The sequence below is a fragment of the Pan troglodytes genome, chromosome 1 (genome assembly GCF_028858775.2).
Source record: "Pan troglodytes isolate AG18354 chromosome 1, NHGRI_mPanTro3-v2.0_pri, whole genome shotgun sequence".
Lineage (NCBI taxonomy): Eukaryota > Metazoa > Chordata > Mammalia > Primates > Hominidae > Pan > Pan troglodytes.
The window spans coordinates 179,248,581-179,270,385 of record NC_072398.2 but is presented as its reverse complement, the minus strand read 5'-3'; the positions used below and the strand labels follow the sequence as shown (position 1 = coordinate 179,270,385).

The 21,805-nt window shown below is 36.4% G+C and overlaps 1 protein-coding gene across 30 annotated transcripts in view; it reads left to right on the top strand.

The window, feature by feature from the left end:
• The window catches only part of OSBPL9 (oxysterol binding protein like 9), a 275,611-nt gene that overhangs the window by 228,454 nt on the left and 25,352 nt on the right, over positions 1-21,805 (top strand). For 12 of the 30 annotated variants that reach the window (NM_001280144.1, XM_063795728.1, XM_063795526.1 and 9 more), the window contains 7 exon segments: positions 4,087-4,182; positions 5,258-5,305; positions 6,915-6,944; positions 8,690-8,740; positions 14,854-14,892; positions 19,237-19,327; positions 20,417-20,521. In NM_001280144.1, the coding sequence (NP_001267073.1) occupies positions 4,087-4,182; positions 5,258-5,305; positions 6,915-6,944; positions 8,690-8,740; positions 14,854-14,892; positions 19,237-19,327; positions 20,417-20,521 (460 nt within the window). 30 annotated transcript variants of the gene reach the window in all.

Genomic DNA, 21,805 nt, shown 5'->3' with positions numbered 1-21,805 from the left:
TCTTTCCTTCCTTCCTCCTTTCCTTTCCTTCCCTTTTTTCTTTACTTCCTCTTCCCCTTGCCCTTCCCTTCCCTCTCTCCCCACTCCCTCCCCCCAACCTCTCTTTCTCTCTCTTTCTTTTTTTTTTTTTTGAGGGTCTTACCCTGTGCCCAGGCTAGAGTAGCTTTATTAATAAAGTGTTTTTGAAAAACAGAGACTATTTTTTTTTTAGCATATTCACCACAGAAGTGGTTTTTCTTTACATAGATTTCTAAATTTTATGGTTAGATTGAAGTTTAATTTCTATTGAGATTCTTCTAATTTAATTTCTTGTTACATCACAGACCATTTTGTCTTTATTTCTCTATAATTGTTGTGTATAATTTAAACTTTAAATGAATTCATATAGGAATCATCTAATTAGAGCTGTGGCTCACATCAGTGTAATAAACCAAAGAGCAGCAACCTCTTTGGTCCTGAGTGCCAATAATGCGACATAATCCCTTCAGTTACTACTGAAGGACGTGGACAAAAGAGAAAGAAAGACAACATGGAGAAAAGGCTTGAGGGAGTAGAGAATAGGAGAAAGAGAACAGAAAGGTAAGAGAAATCTCGGGAGAGGAGGTCGGGGGAAGACCGATGTTGTGGCATCAACAATTTCCAGTCACTGTAGCCAGCGCCATGTGTGTTCATTTAACACTGAGCTGGCCCTGATGGGTGTAGTGATGAGTGAATGGCATAGTTCCTGCCCTTGCGGAGTTTTAATCCTTCAGAGAAGTCACTCAAATATTCAATTATGACAAAATGTGATAAATGTTAGATAGAGCAAGTACAGAATACTAGAATGTGTATCTACTTGACTCCCAGCTTACTTGTTCTCAAAAGCTACTGTAAGAAGTATGAAGTCACACTGTCTGAAAGAATTTGCCCTATTCTCAGTTCTTTTCAAAGACAGACCGCCCTCAATATGGTAAAGGACTATATTCTTAGTCCTGTTTAAAACTCGGCCGGGCGCATTGGCCCACACCTTGTAATCTCAGCACTTTTGGGGACGCTGAGTTGGGAGGATTGCTTGAGCTCAGGAGTTTTTATTTTATTGCGGAGACAGGGTCTTGCAACATAGCAAGACCCTGTCTCCGCAAAAAAAGTAAAATAAAAAATTATCTGGGCTTGGTGGCACATGCCTATAGTCCCAGCTACTTGGGAGGCTGAGGTGGGAGGATTCCCTGAGCTCAGGAGGTTGAGGCTGCAGTGAGCCCTGATTGTACCACTGCACTCCAGCCTGGGTGACAGAGCAAGACCCTGTCTCAAAAAATAAATAAAAGTAAATCTCCATTAAAAAGGATTAATATGAATAAGTGTTGTGGCTTAGTGTTCTAAATGTCGAATGGAAAGAGAAACAGTTAACACTTCAGGAGAATTTTAATGAAATATTCTACATTAGGAAGTAGTGGGTTTCTCATCTCATGAGATACTTAAGAAAAGACTAGATGACTTTCAAAGATGTTATGAAAAGAACTTCTGTGAATGGGAGGTTGAATTAGGTGACTGCTGTAAGTCACAATATAAAGTCATACTTGTGCTTTCTTCTAGAGTATTAGTTTTACTAGATTTGAGAAAACACTTGTTAACTACTTGTTCATGTTATCAATGAATTTTACATGATATTTTATTGGTTGCAGATGGGGCAACTATATACATAAATTTTCCTTTTAAGTACATGAAAAATTTTTGCATTACTATGCAAGGGTGATTGGGCCAGTTCTGGGGCTGTCATTATAAACCTCCTGTTACACATTACCTAAAGAAAAATGGATTGATGAGTAGATCTTTGGCTTGGACCTTGTGAAGTGTGAAGTTTATTCTAGAGTTAAAAGAAGGTTATGGAAGACTATCTAGAGGCAAATGTAAGAAGAGAGTCAAGGTGAGGTTTATATGATTCTACAAACATCAAAAAGTTGTTTCTGAAGAATTGATTTAGGTAAGGTTTAGATAGCAATAATTTAAATCTGTTTCCATTCAGTCACTGAACAATTTTTAATCTAATCAGTAATTTGTTTAAAAAGGATGTTTTAGTTAGATTTTTACAATGTTAATTCTAAATGGATTCAGAAGAGTGAAAATACTTAAAGATCACTTTTCCCCTCTCATTTAGATGCTTTTTTTATTCATTTATGAATATGCCATTAACCTTTTAAAATATTTACTAAAAACAATGTATTTAGCTGATTTTAACTGGGTCTTGATAGTTAATTATTGATAATCATGTTACATTGCTGTGTGAAACAAAATAAAACCAAAAAACAAGCCAAACAGTCCTGATTTTTCTGTGGCACAGTAACATGGAAATAAGTTGCTCATTTCTTTCATAGTACAGTATCTATGAAATATGATGTATTTATCCATTTCTATGTCTTTTGTCACCAAACTGTATATTTTAAATGTCTCTAACAGGAACTTCTTTGGGTTATCTTTAAAAATGAAGAAGTTTAAACACAGTTTTATAAATATATCTGGATTTTGTATACATTGTTTATTAAGATTTTTTTTTTTCAACTTTTGTTTTTGTACATGTCATCTCATTGGGAAGGGGCTTTGTAATACTCATTGTCAAACAGTTTCTTGACATGTATGTAAAATAGACATTTATCGCCTTTGAATTTGAAAAAGAAAACAAATTATGAGATAAGTTGATTTTTCCCATGGTCTTAATAGGACTTAGATTTTTAATAAAATTCTATTTTTTCTTTGGTTCCAAATTTTTGAATTTTAGTTTGGGAAGAGCAACAAAAGTACTATAATAGTAGTAATTGATAGTGTCATTAGTTGTTGTCTTTAGTAGAGGTAGTAGCTGCTGTACTAATAATAGGAGGTGGAGGATGCCCGTATTTGGCTGGCAAGAAAACCCAGATTTGGACAGCCACAATATTGTGTTAGTGAATGCACTAGAATTAGAAACCAGATTTGCCAGCCCATTACTGTTTCCATAATACCATACCATCTTAATTTGATGTTTTGAGATAATGGTTGTAAAAGTGCTTTAATGATAAAGTATACAAAGATCAGGTGTTGCTGTAATATAAAATAAACTTTGGCTTCAGTTTACTAAAATGAGAATGTGAAAATAATCAGCATGCTTTGGGCGAAGGCAGGGAGGAGATGACAAGTGAAAGTCAAGTGTGAGATGGGTATGTTGATCAAGTATATTTTACCCATTTAGTGCAGAATTTTGTGGTTGGGTTGGGATTTTTACAGTAGCAGTTCCTAACCCTCAGTCCCCTGCTTAACAGTATGATGACTGGGCATGAAAATGTGGCAGTCAGAGAAGATTAAGAACTCAAAAGTTTCTTTTGGCTAAAGTTAAAACATAAGAATCCCATGCTCTTGGAGCTTAAACTCTTTACGTATGCAAAAAGTAGGACATGCAAATGCTGCACTTTTAGACCGAGAAATAAGTAGGCCTTCTAAATAAATAAACATCTATACCACGTCTAAGTGTAATGTTCATGCCAAGGGTGAAAGTGAGTAGGAAACTTGATTAGGACAGGTGTTGTTACTTTCACTTAGAGAGGGGCCACCTCTTAGAAGAGGAGAAAATTTAGAGGTTCTTTCTTTAGTAGGGGAGGAGGGAGGAAAACTTCAGAGATCATGGGGTGGGTTGAGGAATGGGAGAACTAAACAGTGAGAATATGAAGTTAACATTAAGGGAAGGGAGGAATGAACTGAATGAAAAAGGGGAAAATAGAGGTAACCTAGGTGGGTTTTGTTTATGTTCCTTTGTTAAATTACTGTTGTTCTAGTGGTGACTGGGAGCCAATTACAGGGTTTGGGGGAGATAAGAAAGTGATTCTGGAGAGAAGAGTAAATCCAATTTGAGCAGCAGCATGTGTAACTGCTGAGAAGGGAAGCAGTGCTCCAAGTTAATGAGGAAGATTGATGTACCACTGTTTAAATAGACCTAACTGTTAAATAGACCTATTATTTGTGTCAAAATAGAACTGTATTTTAAAAATTGAAATGTCTTCATGTATGAAGGAAAAAGTATTTTTTGTACTATTAAACATTGCTTGGGTTCTGGTAGATTTATTGCAAATTCTCTTTCTCTAGGGTTTGGATTCAGGATTTGTTCCTAGTGTCCAAGATTTTGATAAGAAACTTACAGAAGCTGATGCTTACCTACAAATCTTGATTGAACAATTAAAGGTATGGCATTAGTTTGTATATTAAATTTATATAAATAGAAAATGTTACTGAGCTTGATTTTTGAGTAAAAACAGTTACTTGATGTTAATTTACAGCCCTCATGTGGTTCTTCAGCAGTTTTTAAAGCAGACTTAAAAGATCTAGCTGACTTATTCAAAGGTCTTTATCTCTAATTATATTGGTAAATAGCATATTTACATAATGCTTTTTTGGTCATAAAGAAAAAGGTAAATATGTAGGCATAATTAGAAAAAAATAAGGCAAGATTTGGTTCATATTCTGTTTAAAATTTCCAGGAAACTGTGTTTTAGTGGCTCAATTTCTTTTTTTGTTTGTTTGTTTTTTGAGACAGAGTCTCACTCTGTCACCCAGGCTGGAGTGCAGTGGCACGATCTCAGCTCACTGCAACCTCCGCCTCCCGGGTTCAAGCAATTGTTCTTCTGCCTCAGCCTCCTAAGTAGCTGGGATTACAGAGGTGCCCGTATTTTTAGTAGAGACGGGGTTTCACCATATTGGCCAGGCTGGTCTCGAACTCCTGACCTTGTGATCCGCCTGTCTCGGCCTCCCAAAATGCTGGGATTACAGGTGTGAGTCACCGTGCCCTGCCTAGTGGCTCAATTTCTAACACTTTTTTAATTTGAGGGAGATGGAATATGGGGAGGTGATTTCTCTACCTCTTTTATCATTACTGAAATGAATTGTCTCCTTCAGTTCCTACTTAAAATTAATTAAAAGCAGAGGTGCTGGGAAAAGGACTGTTGATAAACTTGGAAAACAAAGCAGAAAAAAAACTTCAAGTTTGAATTCATAGTTTAATTTTTTAAAAGTCATCTGTTTTCTTTTGCTTATAATTCTTCCAGAGTGATTGATCTTGACCAGTTAAAATGATTTCATACAATAGAATTTGACTTTGATTGAGTGCTCGAAAAAAAATACATGTTGTCTTGAAAATAACATATAAATCATCCCTGGACAAAATGTGTTTAAGAACAAATGTTTGTTTTTCTGTGTTTAGTGAATGTACATCGTATAGTAAAGTGGCTTGATACTATAACCATTTTTAAAAATCTTGTAGCTTTTTGATGACAAGCTTCAAAACTGCAAAGAAGATGAACAGAGAAAGGTAACTTCCATAACCGTGCTTTTGACGTTAAAAATTTTAAATTCAGCCTTTTGGAGAACACTAAGTATCTTAGTGTGTTTTTACTTACTATAATAATATTATTGACCTAGTATAATATTACTGCCATATGGACCTCAAGGGTACTTTTCTGATAAATTTCTGTTATGGTTTCATAATTAAACAAAAGGATAATATACAGAGTTGTGGAGTTTTTTTGGTTTTGTTTTGTTTTGAGATAGTCTTGCTCTGTTGCCCAGGCTGGAGTGCATTGGCACGATCTCAGCTCACTGCAACCTCCACCCTCTGGGTTAAAATGATTCTCCTGTCTCAGCCTCCCAAGTAGCTGGGATTACAGGCATGTGCCACACCTGGCCAATTTTTGTATTTTTAGTAGAGACAGGGTTTCACCATGTTGGCCAGGCTGGTTTCGAACTCCTGACCTCAGGTGATCCACCCACCTCGACCTCCCAAAGTGCTGGGATTACAGGTGTGAGCCACCACACCCAGCCCAGAGTTTTAATATAATACCTTTTCTGTATCATATTCCTAGGAGTAAGTTATTTCCTTTTCATGTGTCATATGTTGAAGGTAGAAAGTTGGTTACATATGGTCACTTCAGATACCAATAAACCAACCAGCAAGAATGTTCAGAATAAATAAAAAGCCATATATGAAGAAACAAATCAAATACTGCTTTAATTATGGTTCTGCTATTGTCCCCCACTTGCATTTCTGACAGCTACTTTGTAGTTTGCATATTGTCTTTTTTCTAATTAACATTTTTCCTCTCCTTGGCTTTTTTTTTTTTTTTTTTTTTTGCTCTTCTGTTGACTGTATAGCCTTGCGTTTGGCTCTTTTATACCTGTTAATAGTAACTCATGTTATAACTCACCTTTCATTTTTAGTTTTGGGATTTAGTCCCATGTCGTTTTAAAACAACTTAGGAAAGATAAATGTGATTTTAAAATAAGTGAAATTCGTAGAAAAGCCAAAACTTGCTTTCAGGTAAGGAATAAGAATTTTTTGTTGTTGTTTTTTGTTTTGTTTTGAGATGGAGTCTTGCTCTGTCGCCCAGGCTGGAGTGCAGTGGCGTGATCTCGGCTCACTGCAAGCTCTGCCTCCCAGGTTCACGCCATTCTCCTGCCTCAGCCTCCCAAGTAGGTGGGACTACAGGTGCCTGCCACCACGCCCAGCTAATTTTTTGTATTTTTAGTAGAGGTGGGGTTTCACCATGTTAGCCAGGATGGTCTCGATCTCCTGACCTCATGATCCGCCCACCTCGGCCTCCCAAAGTGCTGGGATTACTGGCTCAAGCCACCGTGCCCAGCCAGGAATAAGAATGTTTTATATTATTCTTACAAACCTTAAATTGAATCACGTGAATTTTATTAAAGAGAGCATATAATTGATAAAAGTCTGGAATTTTTATACAAATAATTGATTTAGATAAAAAACAAAATACAACAAAAAGTACTCCCTTCCCAACTTGCTTGTACTCACTTAGAATGAGTACATTTTGGTAAAATTCTTTAAATGACTAGCCAGTAAAAAATAACTATGCTTCTTTGTGCTTCTGATTATTTCTGTTTAAACTTATTATTTTTCACAGAAAATTGAAACTCTCAAAGAGACAACAAATGTAAGTTATATGTTTGATACATTCTGACTTTGCATTAGAAAATGTTTTAAAAAGTTATTTCTGTTTTAAGCTGCCACTATTGATGACAGCAATTGAGATGTTAGTTTTTATGAATATTATACAGGGGTGCTTAAGCATTGTATCTTTTTAAAAGGAATTTAAAATAATACTAATAGAATAAGCCCCTTAATTGAAATTGACTTCATGTACCATTTACCTGTTTCTGGTCTCGTCTGAAATCTTGATAAAAGGTGTCTTCCACGCACAGTGGATATGTTATTTCATATTTTTTAAAAATTAATTAATTTCTTTGATTCTTAAGGCAGGGTCTTACTATGTTGTCCAGGTCTCAACTCCTGGGCTCAAGCGATCCTCCTGTCTCAGCCTTCAAAAGTGGTGGGATTGGCCGGGCGCGGTGGCTCACACCTGTAATCCCAGCACTATGGGAGGCCGAGGTGGGCGGATCACCTGAGGTTGGGAGTTCCAGACCAGACTGACCAACATGGAGAAACCCCATCTCTACTAAAAATACAAAATTATCTGGGCGTGGTGGCTTATGCCTGTAATCCTAGCTACTCTGGAGGCTGAGACAGGAGAATCGCTTGAACTGGGGAGGCAGAAGTTGCAGTGAGTTGAGATCATACCATTGCACTCCAGCCTGGGCAACAAGAGCGAAACTGTGTCTCAAAAAAAAAAAAAAGTGATGGGATTATAGGCATGAGCCACTGCAGCTGGCTTCTTTCTTATTAAAATATATTATAATTCAAGTTTTCTGATATAGTGGACTTCTGACATTATATAATGGGCTACTTATGAGATGTGTACCTTGCTCAAAATTTTAAAACAGGTAAAATAATAATTTGATTCACCAGTGTTTTGACAGGATCCTTTATTCTCCATACTTCCATCAAAGTCTTTTTATTTTTTTTTAAGAAACAGGGTCTTGCTGTGTCATCCAGGCTGGAGTACAATGGTGCAGTCATAGCTCACTGCAGCTTCGAACTCCTGGGCTCAGACAATCCTCCTGCTTCAGCCATTTGAGTAGCTAGGGCTATAGGCACACGCTACCACACACAGCTAATTTTTATTTTAATTTTTTATCGAGATGGGATTCTGCTATGTTGCCTAGGCTGGTCTCCTAGCCTCAAGCGATCCTCCTTCCTTGGCCTACCAAAGCAGTGGGATTACAGGTGTGAATCACCATACCCAGCCTATCAGTGTCTTAGGTAGATTTCTTAGGGTTGCTTGCTGTTGATGTAAGAATTCGTAAGTTAATCAGATTCGTATGTCTTTCTGTTTGAAGTGTTGAAAAACCATTTAGAGCCAGGCACGATGGCATGTGCATGTAGTGCCAGCTACTCGGGAGGCTGAGACAGGGGGATCGCTTGAGCCTCTGAGTTTGAGGCTGCAGTGTGCTATAATTGTGCCTGTGAATAGCCACTGCAATCCAGCGTGATCAGCATAGTGAGACCTTGTCTCTTAAAAAAAAAAAAAAGAAAAAAAATAGATATTATTTAGTATAAATTAACAATTTGTGGCATTCATTAAAATTCATAGAACTGCTAATGAATAACTTCATTTGGCATTATCAGCATACTAGAACCCACTAGATCCAAAGAGGATATTTCTTGTGTAGTATAGACTTAAACTCTATACATCTGAACTGATTTTTATATTTTAAGCTTTAACATTATATATCCATTTATTTGAGCCAAGATCCTAAAATCAGTGTTTTGTTTTTATAGAGCATGGTAGAATCAATTAAACACTGCATTGTGTTGCTGCAGATTGCCAAAGTAAGTAAATTTTACTTTCAATTACCTTTGTGTATGGAGTTCAAAAATTATAATGCGTTTTTCTTTAATAGCAAAAAAAACTCAGATCTGAAACATAGTACCTTTCTACATTAAACTGTATTGTGAGCTTATTCTATGGAACAACTGTTGTGTTTGGATATTATCTTAGCTACTGTTTCTGGTAATGTCATTTCTGGTAGCTGGGAAGGAGGGGAGCATGTTTGAATGACTCATCCCTTCCTTCCATTTTATCCATTATCACTGCTTAGAACAGGGACATATTTTACAAAACCTTCCACAAAAAAAGTTTTTCTTAGAAAATAGAGAAGTAAGTTCTGACAGTTATTGTCCATAATGAAGAATATAATGGAGATATATTTTTTAAATTTTTACGGATTTTTTTCTGGTAGTGAACTACGTTAGTGGATTTTATTCTTCCTTATTCATGAAACAAAATATATTTTGAATTATTGTGGGTTAAAAATTTCATATATGTTGTCTCTTTTTCTGAAAAATTTTGGTGTATTCAACCTAAATATATATTTTATTGCCTGAGAGTTTCTGAAATAAGAATATTATTGTTTGAGAATAGGAATTTTTAAAACTATTTCTACCTCACTACACCCCTTTATTTCCAGCAAGTGGCTAGCAAGGGGTGGGTGACCAGCTCCACAGCCCAGTTGAGAAATGTTGTTTGAATGAGTTTATAATTACTCATCTCTTTTACTTCTTCAGTTGCATATGTTTGTTTGCCAAATCATAGAGACTTTTAACCTACTGTTGTTAATGACACAATAGCATAGGACAATCCATTTGCATTTGGATAGTAGGGATATTTAGCTTATAAATTAAATGGGGCAATGTCATTTTCTTTTGAGGCCTAATTTAAAATATATTTTTTATTTTTTGAGACAGTCTCGCTCTGTTGCCCAGGCTGGAGTGCAGTGGCACAATCTCAGCTCACTGCAACCTCTGCCTCCTGGGTGCAACTGATTCTCGTGCCTCAGCCTCCTAAATAGCGAGGTTACAGGCATGCACCATCACGCCTGGCTAATTCTTATATTTTTAGTAGAGATGGGGGTTTCACCATGTTACCCAGGCTGGTCTGAACTCCTGGCCTCCCAAAGTGCTGGGATTACAGGCGTGAGCTACCAAACCCAGCCCAATATATTATACTTAAAGTGTCAGAACTTAGGGCTTATGTTCTGTTTCTAGATGTTAGTGATATCTAGATTTCCTATGTATGTGTCTAAATTTTTCATTTCCTGTTGTAGATCATAGTATATTCCAAAGCCAAGCAGAAGGAAAGATAGGATTGGAGGCACAAAAGAGATAAAGTTTTTATTTTAGTTTTTCTTGGCTCTGGAATTACATAGGTGAGTAGAAGCACCTATAGTTATCCAAAAGCTTACCTACAGATAACCAGTAAACTACACCATGCCCTGTTTGAGTGACTAGGTATTTTAGGGAATACATACTGCCTTCTATTGAAGATTAGGGAAGCAGAGGAGCTGATACAGTGTTTAAGCCAGTTTGGGTGATCTCTGAAAATCATTCAGGACTTTAGATAGTTGTACAGTAGGTCAGCCTGGCCTATTTCAGTAGCTCACTGTTTAGCCACTCATCGAGAACATTTTTAGTGTAATTTGTACTTGCTACCTGTCTGTGTTAGCCCAGCTTAATAAAACTACGTTTTAGGGTTCTTCGCAATGGATAACTTGGATCACGTAAATGAAATTTGGCCTTTTATTTATTCCAGAAGGAAGTTTTATTGTTGTTAAGTCTTCTTATGTACAAATACAATCCTCAATTATATTTGTACTGTATATGGACTCTGTATCTTTAAACTTAATTTAAATGTAAATGAGACCGTGTCACTTGCCTGCTCAAATACCCCTGATGTTTTCCATCTCATTTGGAATGAAATAGAAATTACTTACGTTCACTGCCCTCTTACCTGTCTCCTACCCTTGCTTGGTCACACCATTCCAGTAACATTGGCTCATTTCTTTTTCTCAGGCAAGACAAGCTTCCCCCCTCCACCCCCGCCCCCGGCTTTAGGGATTTTTACTTGCTGTTCCCTCCACGTGGAGGGCATTTACCACAGATTTCCACTAGGCTCACTCTCTCACTTTATTCATATTTCTGCCATAAGGAACATCTTTGGAAAGACTTTTCCTGACTCCTGTATCTAAAATAGCCTATACCTCCCACTGGTTTCTTTTTCTTCGTGGCCTTGTATCACTAGTCAAGTTTACACGATATATTTGTTTGTTTATCTCTTTATTGACTGTCTACCCTAGAGTACAATCTTGGTGAGGAATTTGCTCGTCTTACCACTTGTATTAGTCTGCATGGGCTGCCATAACAAAATACCATAGACTGGGTGGCTTAAAGAACAGAAGTTTATTTTCTCACTGTTCTGGAAGCCAGAAGTCCAAGATCAACATTCTGGCCTGTTCAGTTTCTGATGAGGGTCCTTCTCTTGGCCTGTAGATAGCCATGTCTTCACATAGTCTTTCCTTGGTGAGTATGCACAGAGAGAGGGAGCGTGCACGTGTGAGATAGCAAGCTGTTTGGTTTCTCTTCTTACAAGGACACTAATCTTATTGAATCAGGGCCCCACCCTTATGATCCCATTTAACCTTAGTTACTTCTGTAGAGGTCTCATCTCCAAATATAGCCACTTTGGGGTTAGGGCTTCAACACAGGAATTTGGGGAGGGACACAAACATTCAGTCCATAACCCCATTGTATCCTCAGTGCCTACAGTTGCTTACCATATAGGAGGTGCCTGATAAATAACTGAATTACTGAGTGATTTTTCTAATGCATTACTTTTAATGGTTGCATGGTTTAGTATTTTCACTATATGTATGATTTTTTTTACTTAGCCACCTCTCTGATGTGCTGTGATGACCATCCCTATAAACTAATCTTTAGGTAAATTTAATCAGTTAATCTATGATTAAGATAAAAGATTTTAAAATAATAACAGTCAACTTTGCATAGTCTTAAAGAGCATGGATTATGGCCCCCAGACTGAGTTTGAATCCAAGCCCCACCACTGGAGCAAGTTTATTTATCCTTTCTGTGCTTTGGTTTATATTCCATATACAAGAGGGATAATAGTAATGTCTGTCTCTTACTGATGCTGTGAGACTAAATGATTATTTGTGATGCTCTTGGTAGCTGGCATGTAATAAGCTCTAAATAAGTGTTTATTAAATTTTAAAAAAAGATGCAAATTTTAAAGTGACAGTAACACATCTGGTAAAAGTTGGAGAACTTCCATTGAGTACTGATGGAAATATAAATTGTTATATCCACTTTGGCAGACTCTTATTCACTGGCAGGTTAATAAAATACCAGAATCAACTACTTTGAGGGAGATAATGCCATTTGAGACCCCACAGTGATATGAGAAGATAGCTAATTTGATACCTTTCTTGTTTGGGGCTGATTAGTATCAGCTTCTTAGAGGCGGCATGCTGTAAGTAAAAATTTTAATTTTAAGCTCCTTCCAGTTTTGATTCTTTGATTTGAATTCCTATTCCCAGTAGATTCTCTCCTGCCTAAATGATTAGTGTATTGGTTCCTAAACTTTACTGCATATTGGAGTCATTTGGAAATCAGTTCTGATTCCTGGCTCCCATCCCTAGCCATTGTGTTATAATTCTGTTGTGTGGGGTATCACCTGGGTATTGGGATTATTTTAAACCCCCTGGGTGGTTTTAATGTGCAACAAAGTTTTGAGACCACCCGGTTAGTGGAATTTTCAAGTGGGCTTTGTTATCTCAGAAGACATCCTTCCCCTTACCCTTGGTGGAGACAGCTGATGTTCTTCTCCTGGGAGACTGCAGTGGAGCTGGGGAGTAAGGGGAGAGAAGGGGATTAGGGCAGGACAGAGTGAAGATAAGCTAGGAGGCCCCTGCAGGTGGAGACTTAACCAGTATCACAGTCAGGTGATGTGACCACATACCACAACTCAGAATGCCTGTCAGAATGGCATGTGCCAGGGGGTTGACTGTGATTTACTAGAACACTATTTTTGCATTGTTTAATTATCACTGAAATTGGGAAAAAGGCTATGCTAGACATGCTTTGGTTTTGAGGTATAGTTGCTACAAACTTAAACTCTGGTTGATTTTCACCAGTTAAATCATGCGGTAAAACAGTATTTCAATACAATTAAAATCAGGCACTTTAAATGGTTATTCTTACAGGCAAAGATAGAGACTGTTAACATTTTTCAAGGTAGACACAGATCAATTTGATTTATGTAGTTTTTATAGTCTTGCATAAAATAGATGCAAATAAATACTGTTGATTACTTGGAATTTGAGGCTTTAATTTTGTCAGTTCCTGTTGACTATCCTAAGTCTAGACCAGTGCTATACAATAAAAATATGAGAGCTATAAATGTATTTTAAAATTTTCTTATAACATTTCGAAAGGTAAAAAGAAACAAGTGAGATTAATTTTAATAATGTATGTTAGTAACCCAGTGTACCAAAAATATTATTTCAACATGTAATCAGTATAAAAATTTACTAATGAGATAGTTCATATTCTCCCTCTCTCTTCTTTCTTACTCTCTCTCTCATTTTTTAAGAGATAGTGTCTTGCTCTGTCACTCAGACTGGAGTGCAGTGTCACAGTCATAAATAACTCACTGCAACCTCAAACTCCTGGGTTCAAGCAATCCTCCTGCCTCAGCCACCTGAGTAGCTGGGACTACAGGTACTCACCACTGTGCCTGACTAATTTTTAAATTTTTTGTAGAGACAGGGTCTCGCTTTGTTGCTCAGACTGGTCTCAAACTCTTGGCTTCAAGTGATTCTCCATCCTCGGCCTTCCAAAATGCTGGCATTACAGGCATGACTCTTTCTCTTTTTGCACCAAGTCTTCAAAGTCATGGATGTTCTTTAAGCCACCTAGTCTATGGTATTTTGTTATGGCAGCCCAAGCAGATTAATACAAGTGCTAAGATGAGCAAAGTCCTCACCAAGATTGTACTCTAGGGTAGACGGCCAATAAAGAGATAAATAAACAAATGGTTTATTTCAATGGTTTTTGTTATATTTACAAAATTGTACAGCCATCACCATAATCTAATTTTAGCATACTTTTATCACCGCAAAAAGAAACCCTATACCTATTAAGCAAACATTTTCTATATAGATTTTCTATATAGATGGTCCCTGACTTAACAATGGTTTTACTTAGGATTCTTTGACTTCATGATGGCAGAAAAGTAATATGCATTCAATAGAAACTGTACTTTGAATTTTGAGTTTTGGTTTTTTCCCAGGCTACTGGTAATGCTATATGATCTTCTCTCACTATACTGGGCAGTGGCAGCAAGCCACAGCTGCCAGTTTGCCACGCGATCACAAGGGTAGCCAGCTGAAACTCTGCACTGTGTACTGTGTTGCGAGATGGTTTTTGCCCAACTGTAGGCTAATGTAAGTGTTCTACAACACGTTTAAGGTAGGTTAGGATAAGCTATGCTGTTTGGTAGGTTAGATGAATTAAATGCATCTTTGACTTAACAATATTTTCAACTTAAGATGGGTTTATTGGGAGGTAAACTCCATTGTAAGTTGAGGAGCGTCAGTGCCTCCCTTTCTCTTCCAACAGCCTCCTACCCTTCACCCCATCCAGCCCTTGGCAACTATTAATCTACTTTCTCTCTCTAGATTTGTCTATTCTTGACTCTTCATGTAAGTTGAATCTTACAATATGTGGTCTTTTGTGACTAGCTTCTTTCACTTAACATCATGTTTTCAAAGGTTCATCCATGTAGAGATCACTTTTGCCTGGAATTTTGAACGTGACTACAGTTCTACAGGATATTTCCACGATGAACTTAGTTAAATCCCTATATAGAAAAATAATTGCCATGCTGTTGGTGTTGATTGTTGTGTAGCCAGAGTTAGAATTGTGTTTGGCTAAGAATGTACACATGGAATTAAAATCTTAGTGGAGGCAGATAAATCATGTTCTAACATTATTACTTACCTAGTAAATAAGCTTTCTTGTAGGAGAAATACACAAGGAGTTACTTACATGTAAGAATGAAGTTAACATTTTTAACATTTTTCCTTAAGGACCAGAGTAATGCGGAGAAGCACGCAGATGGAATGATAGTAAGTTTAATGTAATGTTTTTGTTTCCCTTTACTTCTGCAGAGCATTATAACCAGTCATATCAGGAGAAGCCTGAATTACTACTCATTTTTCAATGCCAACTATTCACTGCTTTTTGTTGTTGACTCTTGCAGTTTCCTTTAAGCTCCCTTCTTTCAGCAATCATTTGCAGGGGAAGTGACAATCTTAAAATTTTTCCAAGTGTGAGTTCAGATTGAATCACTTTGCATGTATTAACTTGAAGGGTTAATCATGGTGTGAATACTCAGCTTTTACAATTAAATAATGCATAACTCAGTGCCACATTTCTTGTCTAATTTCTATTTTTCTCAGATGAAAGTGGGGGTGGGGGAGTACAATATTGAAACACACCTTAATCTATTTGAATATATTTATAGGTTCCTATTATTTTATCTTTTATTTTTAGTTTTTGTGTATGTGTTAACCATCATTGTTAATGTGGTATGTACTGCATTTTTGTTGGAACAATTTACAACATGAATTCTTTCTCTTATAACCATCTTCTCACTCTTTCCTCTCTCTTATCTTTTTACCTTTCCTTTATATTCAACTTCCCCTCCAAAAAGAAAGAAGAAAATTGTATTGTTAGTATTTCCCAGATGGAAATAAAAGAGTTTGAAGGTTTGTGGTTTGTGCTTACCCTAGTTTTATGGTAACTGAGTGACCTTAGTCTGTATTCCTGAAGCAGGAGGCAGCTTTTTTGTTTGTCCTAGACTTTACAAATGCCAGCTTGTCTGAGATCTGGAAAAACATTCTGTAAATTTTCAAAAACATCTCCTGATTGTACTTGAAAGGATGAGCATGTTATCTTTATATTTGGTTTAAAAAATTTTTTTAAGTTAAATCTGTGTTTGCGTATTTCTTAAGAAAGAAGTAAAATAAGCATGTTTGGAATTTGAATTAAATATATCAGAATTTTTGTCAGTTCAAAGTATGATCCATGGTGATATAATACAATTGTATGATATAAATGTAATACAAACTGAAATAATATCTCTTCATGAGATACTATCGAAGATTGTTAGCCTCATAGGAAAGGACTGTATGTATTGTCTAGCATTTTATGGTCTCCAAAGACTCCAAAGGAAAACCATGTTGGCTGTTATTTTTATCTCTTTTCCCTCAAAGCCAGATTAGTTATATTATGTTAAATAAAACAGGCAGGATTTTATAAAACATACCAAAAACACTTGATCATTTGCAATGAAAAACATCTAGAAAGTTTATACTCATAGAAAATTTAACCTAATAGAAAAATATCTTTGAATCATTTGCCCAGGGACTAGAGCATATTTTCCTTAAGAATTTTTATTTTGAAAAAATAGAGGAACTATTCATGGAATAGGCCTTAGAGGCAGGTTGCTTGGGTTCAAATAAAATAGCCCTGCCACTCACTACCTGTGACCTTGGCAAATTACTTAACCTTTCTGAGTCTTAATTTCTTTTCCTGTAAAGAAAGCTGAAATGTTCTATCTTAGAAGTTTGTTGTAAGGTACAGAACAAGCACATAGTATTCAATAAATGTTAGCTATATGTACATGTATGTGTATGTGCAATACATTGTATTACGTGGGTTTCATTAATGTCAAAACAGATTAGGGCTGAGTAGTAGTATTTTTGCTTCTCAAGTTCTGCGCATTTATTTTTAAAGCAAGTTGTAGAATGTAATGTGACATATTTTAGCCTGAAGTTGGCTGACCAAGGACTGTGGATAAGTGTAGCATAGTTATTTTTTCTATCAAAAACAACAACAATAACAAAAAGATTGAGTACTTTTAATATACATGTTGTCAAAAGACAAAATTACAACAAATTTAATCATAGATCTAATTGGCTTTTATTCAAGATGCATGAATCGGATCAGCCTCCATTCTACAAAATAGAATGAGAGGTCTCACTGGGCAGTGGCAAAGCAGTGGGTTTTGTAAGGTGAGAACTGTAACAGGAAAAAATGCTGATTGGTTAACATCAGATTACTTTTCTTTTAAGGGTTAAAACAGCGAGCATTTCCGTATTACACTGATTCGGGTAGACTGGAATCTCCTATTTTCAGGAAAAAAAAAAAAAACCTGGTCTATTTTGGGATCCACTTGCTTCCTTAGAGTTTAATGATACGACATTTAACAAGAGTGACTCCATTTTGGTTTGGTCTAATCTGTTGGGCCCTAGTACAAGAGCTCAATCCAAAACAGTGGCCTCTCATAATTTCTGTTTAACAGTGCACAAAGTTTTTAAGTGTTTTCTTTGGTTGACCAGCCTAATTGTAAGAACGTTTCATCTGGAAAATAAAAGATTACATCCAAAAGAGAATTCTGGTCCCTTGTTCCAAAGTTATTTTATTTCTTATTCCCTTCAGTGGGAGGGGTAAGGAGGTGTGACATATTCTCACTGCTATATATCAAAGCGTTAATGGTGGAATTTTGTCTTTGTAAAGCATTTGGAGTTATTTTCGAGAAAAGCGCTGTGTAAACAAGGAATTTATTTTAAGAACAACTCCATGTTTGTTGAGATACTTGTTTAGTTATTATGGCTTGGTCTAGTATCTGAAAATAGAATCAAAGTAATAACCAGAAAACCCTTAGCACCCATGTAAATACAGACTTTTTATTTTGCAGACCAGGAAACTGAGGCCCATAGAGGATAAGAGACTTAAAGATTCTAAGCTATTAAAAACTCCAAGTCTCTGTTTCTTTGCTTTTCTCAGTGCTTCAAAACATTCCCCACTTCAGTTTCTTAGTTGTTTTTTTTTTTTAATTATTACTGATTGTTTTGGGGGTGTTTTCTCTAAGTGTCCTTCATTTTTCAGTTAAAGTATTTATGGCAGATAAACTATTTTAGTGACAAGAATCAGAATTCCTGTGTTCAAGTCACTTGATTGAAAAGACCTTATTTAATGAGTTTTAGATATTCATGCAGAAAGAGGGCTGGGTTTTTTTGGTTTTAAATTTTCTTTAACAGTCCTGAACACAGTGTATGTTTGTTTGTTTTTCACATGGCCTGGAAAAAAATTTTTAACTTAGATATTACGTGAGAATGCTACAAAAACTTTACCATTACCTCAGTTTCTATTATTAGGTGATTTTAAGTTTTTACAACTGCTTTTTTGGGCTTATTTATTGGCAAAGTATTTCCCTTATATTTCTGTTTTAGTATCTTCTGTTATAAGCACTACTTAATATATATGTGAAGTTCAGTTTTCCAGATCAATTAAAGGTAAAGAACTTACATTTTTATTTCTTGGGTTTGCCCAGTTTAGTCTTCTAAATGGTAAATGTAAACTTTGCTGTGGCAAAGACTTTGGTTTAACATGTACACACTCGCACCCCCCTGCTGCCCTATGGAGTTTTCTTTTTAAAATGCCTTTATGCTGTCAGAATAATTTCTTGACTTAGAATCAGAGAATCCTAGACTTTTCTCCCCTCTAAAATTAACTACATGTCTGAATTTTTCTCCCTCTCTTCTGAATCCTCAGAAAGCAAGCCCTCTTCTCTACACACCCCAATTAGAAGATGCATCTCTTTCTCTTTAGTGACCATAAAACTAGACACACAGTCAGCCTTCTGCATCTGTGGATTCAACCAACCATGGATTAAAAATATTTGAGGAAAAAAAAAGTACCTCTTTACTGAATATGTATATACTGTTTTCCTTGTCATGATTTCCTAAACAATACAGTATAATGGTGATTTATATAATGTTTACATAATATTAGGTGTCATAAGTAATTTAGAGATGATTTAACTTATATGGGAGCGTATGTGTAGGTTGTATGCAAATACTACATGATATTTTATCAGGGACTTGAGTGTCTGTGGATTTTGGCATCCTCGGGGGGTGCTTGGAACCAGTCCCCCTGGATACCTGAGGAGTGACTGTACTGTGTGATAGCAGCAGTATGGGATGGAAAGATGAGATCCTAGTGGTGCAGGTACATTAGTTGGACATTTGGTGTAACTCACCAAAAGTGAAAAAAACAGGGAAACAATATTTGTGGTGAATTAAGAAATTGAGAAGCACCGAATTGAATTGAGAGGTGGTTTTGACTTCCTGAAATCTCCCCACACCATTTTATAACTCCTCAGTTTTTCCATTTAGCTTTACCTTCCTCTGTGACAGAGATTCATTCATTTTCTTTCCTTACTATGTTTTAAGCAACTCTTACACTTCTGTATAGAAAAGGTGTTTCATTTCCTTTTTTCATTTTGATCAACATATCTATATAGCTACCCTCAGGATTTTGCAGTCATAAATGTGGGCATTTGGGAGGGTAACATGAGAAGAGCATTTAATTAAAAATAGCTATATTGTGTTTCTTTATTTTAGAGTACTATTAATCCCGTAGATGCAATATATCAACCTAGTCCTTTGGAACCTGTGATCAGCACAATGCCTTCCCAGACTGTGTTACCTCCAGGTAATTTGGGAAAATGTTTCTTAGATTCATTGATGAGAAAAAAATAATTTGTGTGGCTGTCATAGCAGTCTTAGCTATTACTGTTTATTTTTGGTTTTCCTTGTTTTTAACAAATAAAAGGACTCAAAAAATAATACAGCCGAAAGTGAACTGAAAAAAGATGATAATGTTTTGATATTGGGGCTTTACTGAAGTGTGATGAAAGTGGTTTTGTTATTCAAAGTGAGATAGAAACAAACTTGGTTACTACGATTTGGATTCACTGGTAGAACAGGATTCTATGACTCAGAATTCATGGCTAGCGAGGAAAAATTACTATACCTTATTCTGGATAATCCAGGGATGTTCTGTTTTGGGGTATTCTGTGTAGCTCTGAACAATACAAATGGTATGTTCATGGTAGATTTTAAGATAATGAGAAAGTGAAGAGGGAAATTTATGATGCCTACTGATCACATGACATCTGGGTTTTTTTTTTTTTTTTTTTTTTTTGTAAAAAGCAATACATGCAATTTTTAAAAAACTGGCAAAGAAGGGCTCAGGGCCAATACCTAGCTACACTGCCTGATTCCTTTTGCCCTTTTGTTATATCCAACATTTCTATGTTCTCGATGACATAGTGAAGTCAGAAATTGTACTGTAAAAGGGAAAACTCTTTTTAAAAGTACTAGTAAGTATGTGAAATCCTTTTGTGAGTTTTTACTTCTTAAGTGAATTAGCTTAAACTACCTCTTGGGGCTAAAGAGGAACAGGTACTGTACTCCACTTCAGATTTTTTGTGGTTTGAGGCTTAGAAACACATTATCATCAGAAGCATTTGTTGGTTTTACAGCATAGTTATACTGCAGTATTGGCCTACTGTGGCTGGTTTTTTGATATCCTGCCTGGTATCTTAGTACTCTGTAGCCTATCATCATTGAGTTTAAGAGGCTAGGAAGTCAAAAGGAAGGAGTAGCATGGAACTAGACTTAATGAAATAAAGTTTCAAAAATTACTGGCCTTTAGGATTTTGAATCCCAGACAATTACAGTCAATAGAATGTGTGTTTGGCTGTTTCTGTACCTTATTTTATACGTTCAAATCTCCTAGAACCTGTTCAGTTGTGTAAGTCAGAGCAGCGTCCATCTTCCCTACCAGTTGGACCTGTGTTGGCTACCTTGGGACATCATCAGACTCCTACACCAAATAGTACAGGTACAGATTTGCATAATTTCTTTATGTCTCATAACTCTATTAACATTTGAGGTTTGTTTGTGACCTCTGATGAGGAGGGGGAAAGTTGAAGAAATATGTTGTATATTTTCTGTTGGAGATATGTTAGTTTTAACATTATAGTTCCATACATGAAGTGGTTAGCTTTGTGTTTGAAAGAGAAGCTTTAGTAAGTATTATTTATTTTTAAATTTTTAAAATTTTTATTTTTGAGACAGGGTCTCACTCTGTCATTCAGGCTGGAGTGCAGTGGTACGATCAGGGCTCACTGTAGTTTTGACCTCCCAGGCCTCAGGCTCCCAGGTAGCTGGGACCACAGGCACACACACCACACTTGGCTGATTTTTAATTTTTGTAGAGAGGAGTCTCCCTATGTTGCTCAGGCTGGTCTCAAACTCTTGGGCTCAAGCAGTCTTCCTGCCTCAGCCTCCCAGTGTGCTGGGATTATACAGGCATGAGGCACCATGCCTGGAATAATTTAAATAAAATAAAATATTACAGAGTTTTGTTTGTTTGTTACCTTAACATTTATTTGGTGATCTATGTTGACTTTTTGAAAAATTGACTCCAGCTAGACTTGCATACTTTCTTATTATGAAGCTGACACAGAAGTGCACAGAATAAAAACTACAAGTCCTCTTTACTCTCCCCCCAGTAATTTGCATACATGTGCATATACACTTATGTCGTGTATTTTTATTGTTTTTGTTTAAACCTAACTTAGGTTATGTGTTTCTGTGACTTGCGTTTTTCCTTTAACAGAGAACACTTAGAGCACTTTCCATGTTTGTAAAATTAGGTCGACAGCATTCTTTTTACAGCTGCCTGGGCAGGTATTGCTTGTTTTTTCCACTGATGGACATTTAAGTTTTTTCCAGTGTTCTTCCGCTATAAGCAATACTTCAGTGATATCCTTGTACAGCACCTTTGGCATATGTATATTTTTTTAGAAAACATTTATCAATCTTTCACCTTTTTGCCAGTTTTATAGTTAGAAAAAAGATACTTCATTTTAATTTGCATTTTCTTTTTGTTTGTTTAAACGTTTTGTTTTTTGTTTTTGAGATGGAGTCTCACTCTGTTGCCCAGGCTGGAGTCCAGTGGCACTGTCTCGACTCACTGCACCCTCCACTTCCTGGGTTGAGGTGATTCTCCTGCCTCAGCCTCCTGAGTAGCTGGGATTAAAGATGTGCGCCACCACGCCCCACTAATTTTTGTATTTTTAGTAGAGACGGCATTTCACTATGTTGGCCAGGCTGGTCTCGA